The sequence below is a fragment of the Parus major genome, chromosome 1, assembly GCF_001522545.3.
Source record: "Parus major isolate Abel chromosome 1, Parus_major1.1, whole genome shotgun sequence".
NCBI lineage: Eukaryota > Metazoa > Chordata > Aves > Passeriformes > Paridae > Parus > Parus major.
In genome coordinates this window covers 109,637,239-109,651,352 of record NC_031768.1, presented here as the reverse complement: position 1 = coordinate 109,651,352, position 14,114 = coordinate 109,637,239, and the positions used below count along the sequence as shown (strand labels likewise).

General features: G+C 38.5%; 1 protein-coding gene across 2 annotated transcripts in view; it reads left to right on the top strand.

Moving 5' to 3' along the window:
• Positions 1-272: 272 nt before the first annotated feature.
• Positions 273-14,114, top strand: part of CD247 (CD247 molecule) — a 47,498-nt gene continuing 33,656 nt past the window's right edge. The window contains exon 1 of one of the 2 annotated variants that reach the window (XM_015636927.3): positions 273-1,283. In XM_015636927.3, coding sequence (XP_015492413.3) covers positions 1,226-1,283 — 58 coding nt within the window. In that variant the 5' untranslated portion in view covers positions 273-1,225. The remainder of the gene's footprint in view (positions 1,284-14,114) is intronic. The other variant, XM_033518730.1, reaches the window with a different exon arrangement.

The window sequence follows — 14,114 nt, the reverse complement described above, 5'->3', positions numbered from 1 at the left end:
CACAGCCCATCTCCGGCCTTTCCTTAGAGTTTTTGGGGTAGAAGAGCCACAAAGGAAACCCTCCCCTGGGCTGGGAGAGAGCAGAGGCTCAGCAGCACTGCCTGGGTATCACAGAAGGGTATGCTGCACTATTACACCTGGTGCTACACTACTAATGGTGTCGAGTACTTTTGTCACAATGTGACTGGCACAATATATAATTATTCAATTAGAGGAAAAGACAGTTTTATCCATGTATTAGCCTTTATTACTCCAGGCAGCAAGGTGACAAATTTCTTCCAAGAACTTCAATTTACTTTGCCTTCAAAAGACTATTAAGCATTACTTTTTGTGTGCACAGGAACTCACACCCTGCCATACTTAAGGGAAATTTTTATCAACAATTTCTGTACCTCCTGGGGATACACATTCTTCTTTATTTTAAAAGAATTAGAAACAGGAGGAAAAAATATGTGTGTTGAGATGCCTGTATTTCCTCCCAGCCTAAGCTCTGATCTTTAAGTGCATTATTAGGTTGTAAACATTAAACACTCGGTGATCTGTTGAGCCAGATATAGTTTGATGGGAGTGAGGCTGAGCTTTTAGCCTTAGGGTTCATCTAAGCTATGTTTTCAAGCTCTCCTAATTCAAAATTGTCTAAAATTAACTTTTTTTAATTAATAAAAAAGTGAAAATTTTTATTTGCCCGCATTTATGAAGAGCACTATAATGTGAGATTTCTTAAAAAGTGGGAGTTAAAAATTAGTTTTATATTGTTATGAGTTTAGACACCTATATTGTTCAAGAGTGACTGTAACTTACAGTTTTAAATTTCTATTTATGCCCTGTGCTGCACACTGAGAATAGTTGCATAAATCCCTTTTGAAGTCAGGTCAAATTTGATACCAGAAACAGAGACCAGCAGCTGCTGAGTGGGAATGATCTAGGAACCATCAGACAAAGTGGGGAAAAAAAACCCCAACTCACTGAAAACCATCTTGCAGAGAGGAAAAGGATGAATAACAAAGGAAACCCCAAACATCAACACCAAGAAGGCAAACCCCAGCCCTCACCCAGAAGCTGTGAAGGCAGAGGAAGCCAGCAGGTGGACTCCAAAAGCCCTCACAGGAGGTGAGCCTCTTCCTGTGGCGGCCGCACACCAGCACAGCCTGTAGAGGAGCCTCTTTTCATCTTCTTCTTCTTCTCTCCCGTGGCCTCCCGTTCCCAACACTGCCGGCCGGGCAAGATGAAGTGGAGGAGGATCACCGTCCTTGCCACCCTGCAGGCACAGCTCCCAGCCACAGGTAAAGGCGGTCTTTGGGTTTGCGAGGAGTTCTCCTAAAGCTCTCTGGAGGAAAGGGTGCGACGTTTCTGTGGTGGATTCACCACCATTTTGGTAGCAGGAGGGTGTCTGTGTGAGCACCTCGGCCGTGTCTGTCCTCCTGTGAAGGAGGAGCGGGGCCTGCCATGTTGAACTGGCCCGGAATAAAGAGCCCCTCTGGAAGGCTGGGATGAGGGGCCTTTCTGCTGGAGCGATGCCACAGCTGAACAGTAAACTAAACTAAACTAAACAAAACTCTCAGCCCTCACCTGGGCAGCTTTCCTTGCAATTTAAAAGGGGAGATTTGAAGCAGCGATGGAAAAGTAGTGACTTGCAGTAAGCTGCATGGGAAAGGCCTCTAATGGTGTTGGGCTGTGGGTTTGATGGCGGGAAATGGGGCACAAGTGGCGAGCAAAAAGGTCGGGCCCTTCCCCTCACGTCCCTGCCTCCATGGTCCTCTCCACCACACACAGCACAAAATGAAGCCATTTCTTCCTTTGTGTTATTTATTCGTGTGGTGCATAGGCCGGCCCTGCTTGGGAACCCAGCAGAGCAGCTTCGGTGTGTACAAATTTTCCAGTCATGTTAAGTTTGAGAAGGAGGAATTTACTTCTTTGGAGTGTAGTAGATCAAAAGAGCAACAACATTTACATCTGGAAAAGGCCTCAGGCGAGGTCTGAATGTGCCATAAGCTACATCTGAGCATGCATTAAAACCAAATCCTCCGGAAGATTTTCCCCCACAGTGTACACCCTGGCTGTACTTAAACCCAGCATCCTCAGGAGCTTGGGTGACTGCCACAGACATTTTATTGGAAAGTTTTCTGGGGATGAGAGGAGAGTTTGCAGCTGCTTTCTAATGCTGTGGAACTGGTCCTGGTGATTTGTGAGGTTTTTCTTTCCAGGAGGGTTTTGAGAGGGGATTTTATGGCCCCTGTTGCAGGCCATGATTTGTGTTTGTCCTCCTTCAACCCCTGGGGCCTCTGTCTCTTCCCGATACCCAAATATGATCCTGTACTTAAGTATACTTCTCATATTTTGTACCTTGCTCTGTATCCACAGATGCATACAAAAGTATGGAAGTTACTTTAGGTCAAAATCCATCTGCAAACCCATATTTTTACATTTCCTCCTTTTTAACCTGTCACACAATGTCTGTAGTTCAGGCTCCTATTAGTGCATTTTCAGCAGAAAGCTTTGAAAAATATGTAATGCAGCTTATAGAGGTCTCTGGTGGAAAGCTCTTGGGGTATTCATACTTGCAAAGAATATGTGGTTCAAATTTTGAACCGGATACTGTTGTCACCCATTTGTAGGTGGCTGTCTGTGGATTTGAGGGGAAGTATTTCTGATTGGATACCTCTAATAATCTGAAGTATAGCAGCATTTAGCCAAAGATTGTAGGTAAAATTAAAAAAAAAATAAATCAAAACTTGTGGAATTGTTGCCACATTGTGGATACAGAATAGACAGAAACAAAAATGTAAGATCTGTCATGAATTTAGTCCGACAATGAGACCAAACAGTTGGGTTTTTCAGCTCAGAGCTGTGAGCAGAAAGAAAGATTTTCTGTTGCCTGAAGTGTTTTCAAGCTTTCTTAGAGTTCACTTCTAGACAGGCTTCTAGGGAAATTAACTTTTATTTTTTTTCATGAAACAAGCTCAGATTCAGTACAGATTTGGTAAGCTGCATACCTCCTCACAGGGAGTTAATTCCACTTCACTATAGAATGTTTGTGCTGATTCTTTAAAAGGGCAGTTAAAAGATGCCACCAAGATTAGCACTGAGGAGCTCGCAAAGCCTTTCTTTTTGATCTTTGAGTTCTGAAGTAAATATGTCAGGCATGAGGAAAAAAAATGTTTTAAAGTAATTCTAGAGATGGGCGATGAATTCTGATGCAAACTTTGAATTTATTGGCATCTGACCACAGATTTCAGAATGCTCAGATTTGTCCTTTGAGCAAATAGAGGGAAGGCATCTCACAATTTTAAATAACACACATATATGTATACAGGTTTGGTTTACTTAATTTCCCCTCCTCAAGGGCACAAAAGTGTACATCTGGAAATCTAGATGAGTACCTCCTATAACCCCTCTGTTGAGAAGTCTATGAAAAGTAATAAATTCTAATTATGAGCAGATACCTTTGTAAATCATGTTTGTTGAGACAAACATATTAAAAGACTTGTACCTGGATATCACGACTAAAATGGCAAAAACCTTCATACAGTTTACACAGCTTTTGTTCTGAAGTGTGACAGGCTTTGATGGCAATAAAACAGTCCTGTGAGCAATACTGTGGAGTTGCCCCCCTGGTTTTTTTATGGCTGATGAGATGATGCTTTGATTTATACAAACACATGCCACACGTGTGTACATAAATGTATGTGCAAGAGTTTAAGATCAGCCCTCCAGTGTTCAACACTACTTTACAGAGTAAAGTACTTTACAGAGTACTTTTCTAAGAACTGTCTGCCAAATGGAACTGGACAGTGCCCTATTTTTAGCTAACTCTGTGGAAACTACAGCATGTCGGTCTTTACCAGATGTCACTTGTACAACTCATTTCCACACTGTTTTTCTGCTCTGCATATCTGTGTCTCCTGCCCCTTGGGTTGCCATGATGCCATGAGCCTTTTTTTTTTTTAGTTCAGGGACAGGTAATAGGTCTTGGCATTAGTTCTTTTCTTCCCTTTCATCAGATGATTTAGCTGCTCTGCAAATGACAGGATTTGTAAACCAGGAGTTGTTTACAAGCTTGTCTGAGGAATCCAAACAAGTAAATTCAGACTTTTTTCAATACTGTCCCCGTGTCCTTATGCGCTGCCTTAAGTTTTCTGAGCTGCATTCTTGTTACACCTAGGGGGAAAAAATTTAAAGGCTTAATTTTACATGTTTTATTTCTTTTATTTCTCCTGCCTGTTCACAATGATTCATTAATAATTCATGGAAGAAACCCTATGAACTGGCAGAATGGAACAAAATGTAGGCAATGTAGCCTTCCTTTGTAAAGGGACATTTGTTGAGCGCTTGCAGTGCTATGTTCAATTCTGTAATGCTTGTTACAGAGTAAGTGCTTTCTATCTTAACCCTTCCAAGCAGAATTCCTAATCAGTGAAGTAACAAATTAATGATTGCATTCCTTTTGGTTTTTTATGTGCACTAGATGGAAAGGATATACAAAATGCAGAAAGCTGTCTGAAAAATATATTTATATTTTTCCTCTATGTGGCTTTCGTAAGACAATGTGGATAAAAAGCCAAAGTGGAGTTAAAAAAGAAGGCTCACTTGCAGCTCAAGGGGACAAGAATTTGGTGTGTAAATGAATGTTCATGTGAAGAATGTTTTTGACAACCATTTTATGTTGCTCACACAGACTGGTAACTAGCATGATGAGTAAATTTTTTATATTTTTTTTTTCCTTGCATATGGGTTATTTCCTAACTATTTCCAAATTCTAACCAAACTCCCTTTCAAAAAGAAAGAAAAAATTTTACTCATTTTTGCAGAATTGTAGACAACCATTGAATCCTCCTCCCCCTTTCCAATTAATCATATATTTCAGTGTCTATACTGTGAGTAGAAATGCAAGATGCATCGGCTATTCTGGCAAGAAAATAAGAGGGTGATTTCAGGGTGGCATGAATGGAAGATGCAACTTCTTAAAAATACTTAAAATGTGTATTCTGCTAAAGGTATCTGCTTTCTCTTGTGCACGTTAAACTCATAAGCATATTGGTGACTTTTTACTCTTTTGCTGACTTTGGTCAACAGATAAATTTAAGTTTCACTGCTGATTCTTTTCAGTGTTAAGAGAACAATTTATGCTATTCCAGAGTCTGGTAGAAGCTGAAATTTTGCATATTTTTCTGATTTGTGATGTTGTCTAAGGTAATATTTTGAGACTGGGACTGAATATTGTTTTCTTAATTAACTTAAGCCCAGGTCCTTTAATAATTGCATGGTGTTTTTAGCTTTTAAAGTATGTCAGTCCAAATCAGTTTTTTTTCAGGAAAGCAGTGAAAACATTTATCTCCACTCTGTCCTTTGATTTTTAACTTCATATATAACAGATAAAACGATCAGGCAAATGAAAAGCTTGGTTTGCAACTCTTCGATCTACTCACCCAAACGCACAGGCCTCGAAACACAGCAGAATGCTTGTGTTCAGCCCCTATCAGTGGGTACATCCCTCTTTGTGGAAGTCAGACTTCTTTCAGTCCTTTGCCAATATTACTGTAAAAAATAGAAGTAGAAACCAACTAGCTCCTCAGCCTCGGAGGTCACAAGCACTGGCGTCTGTGCAAGTTCTGCTGAAGTGATAGAAGCCACCTCAATTTTTGAGCCTTGTAGATTGGAAATATTTTAAGTCCTACAAGTTCCCTAGGAATAAACCATCCACCTTTGGAAGCCCATTTTGCATTTTGTTCTCAATCTTTTGTTGTATTTCTGTTAAGTCTTATGAGAACAGCAAGTTTGGTGCTTTCCATCTTTCTGTGCTTTTGGAGGCTGATGAAATCCTCATACTATCTGTCCTATTTTTTCTGTGAGATCTATCTGTAGTGAAAACTCCACCTCTGTCCTGACTCTTTCTGAGTAGCAGACCATTCCTTTCAGTTTGTTCCATTTTTAAGTGAAGGAGAAGCCATAACGATAACAAAACTCAGATAATGTGGAGGTGAAATATATTCTGAATTAGAATTCAATGAAAGCTTACAAGGGAAAATGGTTGGAAAATTTTCAACAAATGATATAATGAACAGGAGCAGGACACACTGAATAAATCTAGAGGATGGCCAGTAGTCAATACTTGGGGGCTGTTTTGTTTGTTTTTTAAGGAAATCTCACAGTATATGATTTACCTACAATTTAAGCTGCTGACTTAGGTGAAAATATTAACTTTCACCGCAAATAAACTTTTCTAGTTTCCTTGTAAAGTTTTCTAACTTTACAAGAAAGTTAACCTTGAAAATGCAAGCCTGCATGGCTCAAGAAGAAAATAAAAGACCAAACTAGCTATATGATTCGTTACTTATAATTTTTTTTTAAGGCAATTGCTATTTTGGGGGAGCGACAGCATGCTGCAACGCTCATGGTTGCAAACACTAAAAATAGTTTCCTCATCAAAGAAAAAAGCACATGAAACATTTTGAACCAGAGAACACCTAGAGAAGCTTTCCTAAGACCCCTTCAAATTTTTATTATGAAAATAAATTAATTATTATGAAAATAAATTAATAAATTAATGATTATTTTCATCACAGTAATGTTCTAAAACACTTTTCTAATAGCATACGGTGTAGTACCCAGGAAATTAATGACTGAATACTAATTTGGGTGCTTGTTTTATTTCATGTAATTGTACACTGGCCATTGAATAAGACCTACATAACTAAAAACCTCCTTTCCCTTGTTCATCCAAATTCCATAATGAGTTTGTTCCAGCCAAGAGCATGGGTGTTTTACATTCATTTCACTTAGAGAGTTGCTGTCATCTGCATGACAGCCAAATGTAAAATAAACAGAGACAAGTAGTTACAAAAATGCTTCCCAAATATTTAACACATCAGCCTGTGTTGTAAATTCATTCCAATTGCCCATGGTGTACATCTCCTTGCAAACTGAGGCTTGGGGGAAACAGAACAGAAAAATCTCCAGGTGGTGACCCCTGGATGGGTGGGAGCCAATCGAGGTTCTTTTTGTGAGCATGTGGATTTTGGAGCAGGGCTCAAACTAATGAGGTACTTTGTTTTCAAAGCATTTCTTTTGAATTAGTTCAAGTAGAAATTCAGCTCAAACTTAAACTGAACATCCAGTATTTTACTTCTGATCTGATCAGTCTGAAGCAAGAGTTTGGTATAGTCTGACAACATTGCTTTTTAAATACTCTCAGCAAACTCAGCTTCCTAATGGTGGATACTGTGCATTCCAAGGTATCAAATGTTAATTTTGTCACTCAGAAATAGCTGAAAGTTATTCATTACTCCTTTAAAAAAAATATAAAATATGAACTGGATTCCTGAGCTTGCAGCTCACAATTAATACAGCAGAATTTTAAACCTTTCCAAAGAAAAATTGTAATGCTTATGGTATTATATTGTGTAGCCATACAATTACTACAACATTTGGTCATTTCTTCAGTTGCATATCAGCAAGCTTCAGTCAGGGAACCCCACATCAAATCTTTGGGAGCAGGAATGATTTCTTTGTTTATCCACTCTGTGTTGTTGCCATTTATGTAGTTGCCCATCCAGCCATGTGAAGCCAATTCCAGAAAAGAAAGTCTTAATGGAATTTAGAGTTCTCTCCCTCTCTTTATGTTTTCTCATGGAGGTTTTTCTCTCCATAATGCAAATTTGCACAATGTCATCACTTTGGGCTTTTATATAAGTAAGGTAATTTCAGCAGCGCTTTGTGCAAGCGTGCAGGTGCATTTCTGGACATGGCAAAAATAGGATCACTTCTTACAAGACGGGTTAATAATCATCCTCTAAGGGAAGGAAGATGGAATACAGACAGAGAGAAATACTATATTGTTGGTATCTTGTAAAAAAACTCTACCTAAATGCAGTTTTTAAGAAGCAAATAAAGAATTCTGTCAATTACTACGAGACTAGTTGCTCCGTTCATTAAATGTCACTCATGTAGCAAATTAGTATCTTTGGACAATTTTTGTAAGAATGCTGTTTAAATTCTACAGATTTCTTTCTAAAAGCTTGCTGCTGTATTTCAGGATTCATTTGTTGTTTTATGTTATTTTAAGATTCATTGCCTAGAGGTAAAATACCTGAGTTAGTGTCCAGAGGGGCACTCATTCTGAAAGTCTAAGTCATTATAGACTAGAAACTCTTAAACTAACTTGTGATAAAAAAATTTTCAAGAGAAGTGTATGGAAGCAGTGCTGTGTGATGAAAGTGTACATTTTTCTGTTTGATTTTTTTTGTTATGACTTTTAATTTTCATAGTTCTCAGGAAATGAAAAAAGTTATTGCTATTAATATCGGTTCAGCACTTAATGTCTGTCTGGGATTTGAAGAGATACAAATGCAATGCAGTCAAAGTAACCCATGTGATACTTAACTGGAGGCTTACACTAGGGAAGGATTTGACTTTGTGCTTGTTTGTTACCTGCATTTTTTTCCCTGCTTATTTATATATCAGTCACATCTTCATTGCTAAGAGGCTTCTGGTGCTTTCAGTCTCCTTCAGGACATGTAAATTCTCTGCCTAAATTTTTCTGAGGGGTTTCTCTGAGGAGTGATGTGGAAGAATGAAATATTTGCAGGTGGTAATCTCAAAGAGAATTAGTGAAAGCAAATGAGAAAGCCTTTCGGAGAAGGGAAGGGGAATCATTATACCCCATCACTTGTTGCCTAATTTTAAACTATTGATCTTTTAAATGTAAAACTAAGCATTCATGTGCTATGAGCATAACGATAGCCAGCAAGCCAGAGAAGATAAACAAGGTTAACCCTGGATTTCAAGCAGGTCTAACACTATTCCACGTACTTTTAAAAATGAGCCTCTAATACACACCAGAAAGATTTTCTAGAATTTACCCTCCCAGATTATGCATCTAAAAATGAAAGAAAAAATATTTCTAAATATTTTTGGATAAAATTAGTTTTAATTATGCTTTCAGTAGGACCCATTCTCATTTTTATTGGAGCAGGGAGGTGATGGAAGCTTTGACTACCCACACCCCGTGTTCTGTATGAGCAGAGTAGTGCAGGGAGTGCTGATTCCCGTGGCACAGAGCTGCATCCTGCTCCATCTGGTTCACTGCCGATGAGCTGTAAATCATTTGAAAGCCCGAACCATCCCAAATTTTGGCAGATGGCCCCTGTTTTCCGCATAAGACTCAGTACAGTTTGCTGGCAATCCGTATTTCTTTTTCTCCAGAAAATTATTCCTATTTTAATTGAAAATAGCACAATACTGTCCATTGTTTGTTTGGTTTTTTTTAATACAGTAAGTTTGCAAGAGATCCTAGAGTAATTTTTTTGAAGCTGTCTTGATGCAATCTAAGGTTCTAATGAAGACTGTTCATAACTTCAAAATTATGGTCTGCTCCCAAAGGTTTGGAAAGAACCACAGATCTTCAAGAGTTTTGATTTTCTTTTTCCAAAGTGGTTTGGCTAAAATATAATGAAATATTCAATGTTGTGCCAACTGTCATCATTAATTGCATTTTCTTTAATTTCCAAAATGTGATTCATTCTGATCACATCTCCAAGTGTTTTTTCTTGACTCAAATGTTTAAAAACCCCAAAATTCTCTTAAAAAATTGTTTCTCTCTAGAAGAAGCAGCTTTAATTTACCTTGTTCTGAATTCTCTCTTAAATTTCAGATCTCTCTAGTATGAATGTGAACTAGGCAGAACTATTATTTTCCCTCTCCTGTCTATTCATGCAGATAAATTAATCTTGTTTTTCCTAATAACTCAGAAGTTAATTTCACTACTTGACTCAAAACCCAGCAGCGCTATAATGCATTTTTTGCTGCTGTTAGCTATGTCTCTCCTGATGGAAAAGCAGCACTGCTTATTTTCAGGCTTGAGACAATTTTTTTTTTCCTGCTTTTTATAACACTCTTAAAGAAGTTACAGATATGAACCTTCAGCCCTATCTTATGGTAGCATCTTTTCCAAAGTGTTTCTCTCTGATTTTATCTATCTCAGCTGCAAAAAAGTAGCTAACAAGTTTTCCCCCTTTCTCTCTTGCTCTTCTTTTTACATCCTGAACCTGTCTATTTGTTAGACATAACGCTGTAGTAGAACAAATATCAGGTTTAAAACAGAGCTTAAATGGAAGCAACTTTCTGCAAAACTTTGAAATATTTTAATACTTCCTCCCCCCATTTTCCATTAGATTAATCAAAACCCTTCTAAAGTATTTTTGTGAGACACCAAACAATTTGTGTTCTGCATTTGGGAAGAGGGAAATGTAGTTCAGCTCTTTATTCTGAGTTATTTGGAGCAGGACCTCAAATGGGGCTCCCACATGCTAAGACTCTTGCTGCCTTTGGTGAGAAATTGTAATGGAGTTTAGAAAGATTCCTTAGCCAATGGATCATCAGAATTTGTTCTTGATGAACTTGACAAACCTATTAAAAAAAAACTCCTAAAACCTCATTTTTTTTGGTAGTATTTTACAGAATACTACAGAATACAGAATTCAGTTTAATCCTTTGCAGTCAAGTACTGGAATATGTGTCTCTAAGAGTTTCCCCATCCACCCTGGCAGAAAACTGTGCTCTCTTTAGTGACAACTGTATTCCAGCACAACCAGGATCACTGAGCATGTTCTTGTGTGTGAGATTCTCTGCTAAATGTTGCACAGAGGTGGGGCTGTTCCCTCATGTCTGGGTATATAAAAATAGCAATAACATGAGGACTGATAATCTATGCTTATATATGGATGGTTCTGCCACTGCTGAAACCACATGAAATTGTACAGGACTGGAAGATTTAGAAGGTGGCTACTATATCTTAAAGATATGCAGGGATCTGAGGGATTCAGCAACATGAAATTTGATCAGCAGAGGCAATCTGAGAAAGCCCAGCACATGTGCTGCTGACCTTTCCTGAACAGAAGGATTATCTGGAGGGCTTCAGGTATTTAAAAAGATCTGGCAAGCAGCATCACCTCTAGATGTGCTGTGACTGTAATGTGGGGATGGTAATTAATTTCTGTCAAACTTTCCCCTTCTAATTAGTTCATGTCAGTGTTTTAGTAAGTGCCACTTATTTAAGCATAGCTAATTTAAAACGAATTTGGCTATCTTGCTTAGGCAGCTGCCCAATGGTGTCAGGAGGAGTTTTACTTCAGACAAACTGCTTGTGCATTTACCCAGCTGCTCAGCCAGACTTTTGCAGCTCACACAAAGATCTGTGCTGAAGGAAAGGTGCTGTTATCAGATAGTTGAAAACCAATTTAGTGGTATTTTTGTGAGCTGCTGCCACCTCCATAAAGACTGCAGTATATGCCAACCATTTGGAAAGGAGAAAGTTTCTTATTCTGTGCCTTTGGCTTCAGTGGAGTCTTCGTGTCTTTTGAAGCTTTAGGGTCACACTGTAATAAAAACATGGTAGTGTTCAGCCTCATCCATAGTTAGAAGGTATGTACACAAGGAAATGCGTGCCTATAAGTAGTTACATTATCTACCATTTATTTGTCAATTTGCATGTATAAATGCTTATATGAAGCAGTTTTAATGAGATCTGCAGTTTAAAAAGGTATAATTCCTAAGGCAGTTTTGTTTTGAGGTTTTCATCTTTCTTTAGCTCCTCATTGTCTTGTTTTCTTGTGGTTCTGATTATTTTGAAAGTATCTTCTGGAGTTTTTTAATCCATCTGATTAGGAAGATAGCTATTAAGATACTAAGAAAAATCAATATGGATGAAATGTAACATTTTTAAATCGGGCAGTTTGAACTTTGGGATCTTTTTTGAAGGATTTGTAGATAATTCTGACAATTCCAATCATCCTCAATGGTCTTTCTCCCCGTAGTGAAACAGTGCTGGTTTTTAGATAAAGCAAGAAAATAGAAATACAGGATTTCAGGTTTTGTACTTTCATTTGTGGTTGATGATTTACTCTGCAGCCTTTAGAAATCCACTGGAATGTGTGTAGGCTTTCCAATAAACTGGAACTGGATCAATCAATTCCAGCTTAATCAAAATGGGCCACACTGTTGGCTTTTTTTGTTAACTGTGTGCTACTTACCTGGTTGTCAATACACAAATAGCACTTAGAAAGTGTTAACATATGTGGTCCTGAAGACTATATGGTACTTTAGAATTTGATTAATCAACACAGAGGTTTATTTGCCTATTCCATGACTGTTTTGAAAGCTGAAATCTATCAAGTATCCTTTAGATCCTCCAAAGCAGTGTTTTATATATATAGGAAATTCAATAAGAGAATTATATATAGGAAATATAAATAGTACCCACATCTAATTTGCTGCTACATTCACACACATGGTGACACGTCCTGCTTACAGGACAGCCTTTAGTTGCCTTTGGAAAACAGCCAACTTTTTCCCTTCCCACTCTTTAAAACAACCTTTGTAATTCAAGACTCAATTGAACTGATAAAAGAAACAAGAAGTTAAAGGTTAGTTATGTATGTGCTGTTAGTATTACTGAAGTAGGGATAAAGAGGAAAAATAATGTCTGTGTTATTTCATACATACAAAGCATCTGGAGCTCTTTAGGAAATGTGCTCAGGAGCTGAAGAACACTTATTGCTCTCCACACAACACACGCATCTGTCACAGCTCTTAACGTGATGGTGTTTATCCTGGTTGGCGACCAAGCATTGTTGTTTAGAGACAGCATTTCTGGGATCACAAAAATACAAACCCAGTGATTCTAGCTACCTCTTGCTCCTACAGAAACATCTGTGCTAGGACCTGACGATTGAAATGCTTAAATATCTCATTTAGGCTAAAACGTGATATTTTGAATGGAAGTCATTCTTGCTTTTCAGCGGATTTTGAAGCTCTGCTCTCAGCCATCTGCCTGCCTACCCGTGCATGCTGCTTTCCTCCCAGGTAGCTCCTGGCTGCTGAGGACTTGCCCTATGCATTAACTATTAACCAGGCATTAAGGCACGGCCCTCCTTTGGGGATTGGCTGCAGTTTATTTGCTCAGTATCTGTAGAACTCTGTTGCCTCGGGCACCAAACAGAGCACCTTGGTCTTGAACTCCCTGGTCTGGGGCTGCTGAGGAGTGAAGTCGCCTGAGGGGAGTTGTATTTCAGCAGAGCTCTTGTTCTGCCTGCTTTGGCTTACCCAGGGTAATGCCTGTAATGGGGCTTGGAAAATGCTCCATGCCTGGCACTTACCTGTTTTCTGTGTCATGTTGTCAACCAGACAGGCATGAGTTTGACTGAAAGCTTCTTCAGGTTTGTTTGGTTTTTTTCCCAAGCCTTTCAGTCTTGGGGTCTTGAGCTGAGAAAAAAGAAAACAAAAAGTGAAATATTTGGAGATAGAGCCCTTAAGCCAAGTGGTACTTAGAATGGAGTTTACATATAACTAGACAAAACATTGCCCCTTCAACATCTGTAGGTAGCACATAAAAGATGACCCACTTGAGCATTCATGAAGGGGATGATTGCTGCCTAAAATACACTGGGGGAGAGAAGATGAAATGAAAATGAGAAACATATTATAAAAAAAAAAGCTATAAACTGATTGCTGAGTTACTTCAGGAGAACCAGAAGAAGAATTCACACTATCCACATAGGTTTGGCATAGAGCAAAGGGGGTAAGAACTCAAATCCTTACTTGGGAACTGTTGGCTGAGTTTATGGAATGGACCTTTTCAGATTGGCTGTAGGGGCCAAAGTTTGCCAGGGAGAGCTTCCTCAGTCCTAATTTGTTCTAATTTATACATTTGAAAGGTTCATGAGAACAGAAATGTTTGATCCATCACATTACAGACATATTTATGTTAATTTAATGGCTAAGTTCACATGTGCTCTTTGCTATATCAGCATGAAAATGTGCTCCATGGCTATTATCAAAACAATTTTTAAATGTAGATTTCATGAGGATCAAAGATGATCTTTTACATTTGTTTACTGCAGCCTGCAGATGTATTAAAATTACAAAATCTATTGATCATCTTTTATCAGATAAACAGTGAGTAAGTGAAGTTCTGCTATTAGATACATGCAGCTCAAGGTGGACGGAATAATGTTTTCTCAGCAGGTGCCAGGAGTAATGGAATATTTATGGTTTTAAGCTTAGTATTACTGTTTCAAAGGCAGTGAGGGCTATTGCTGCTGGGACCTCCTCTGTTTCTC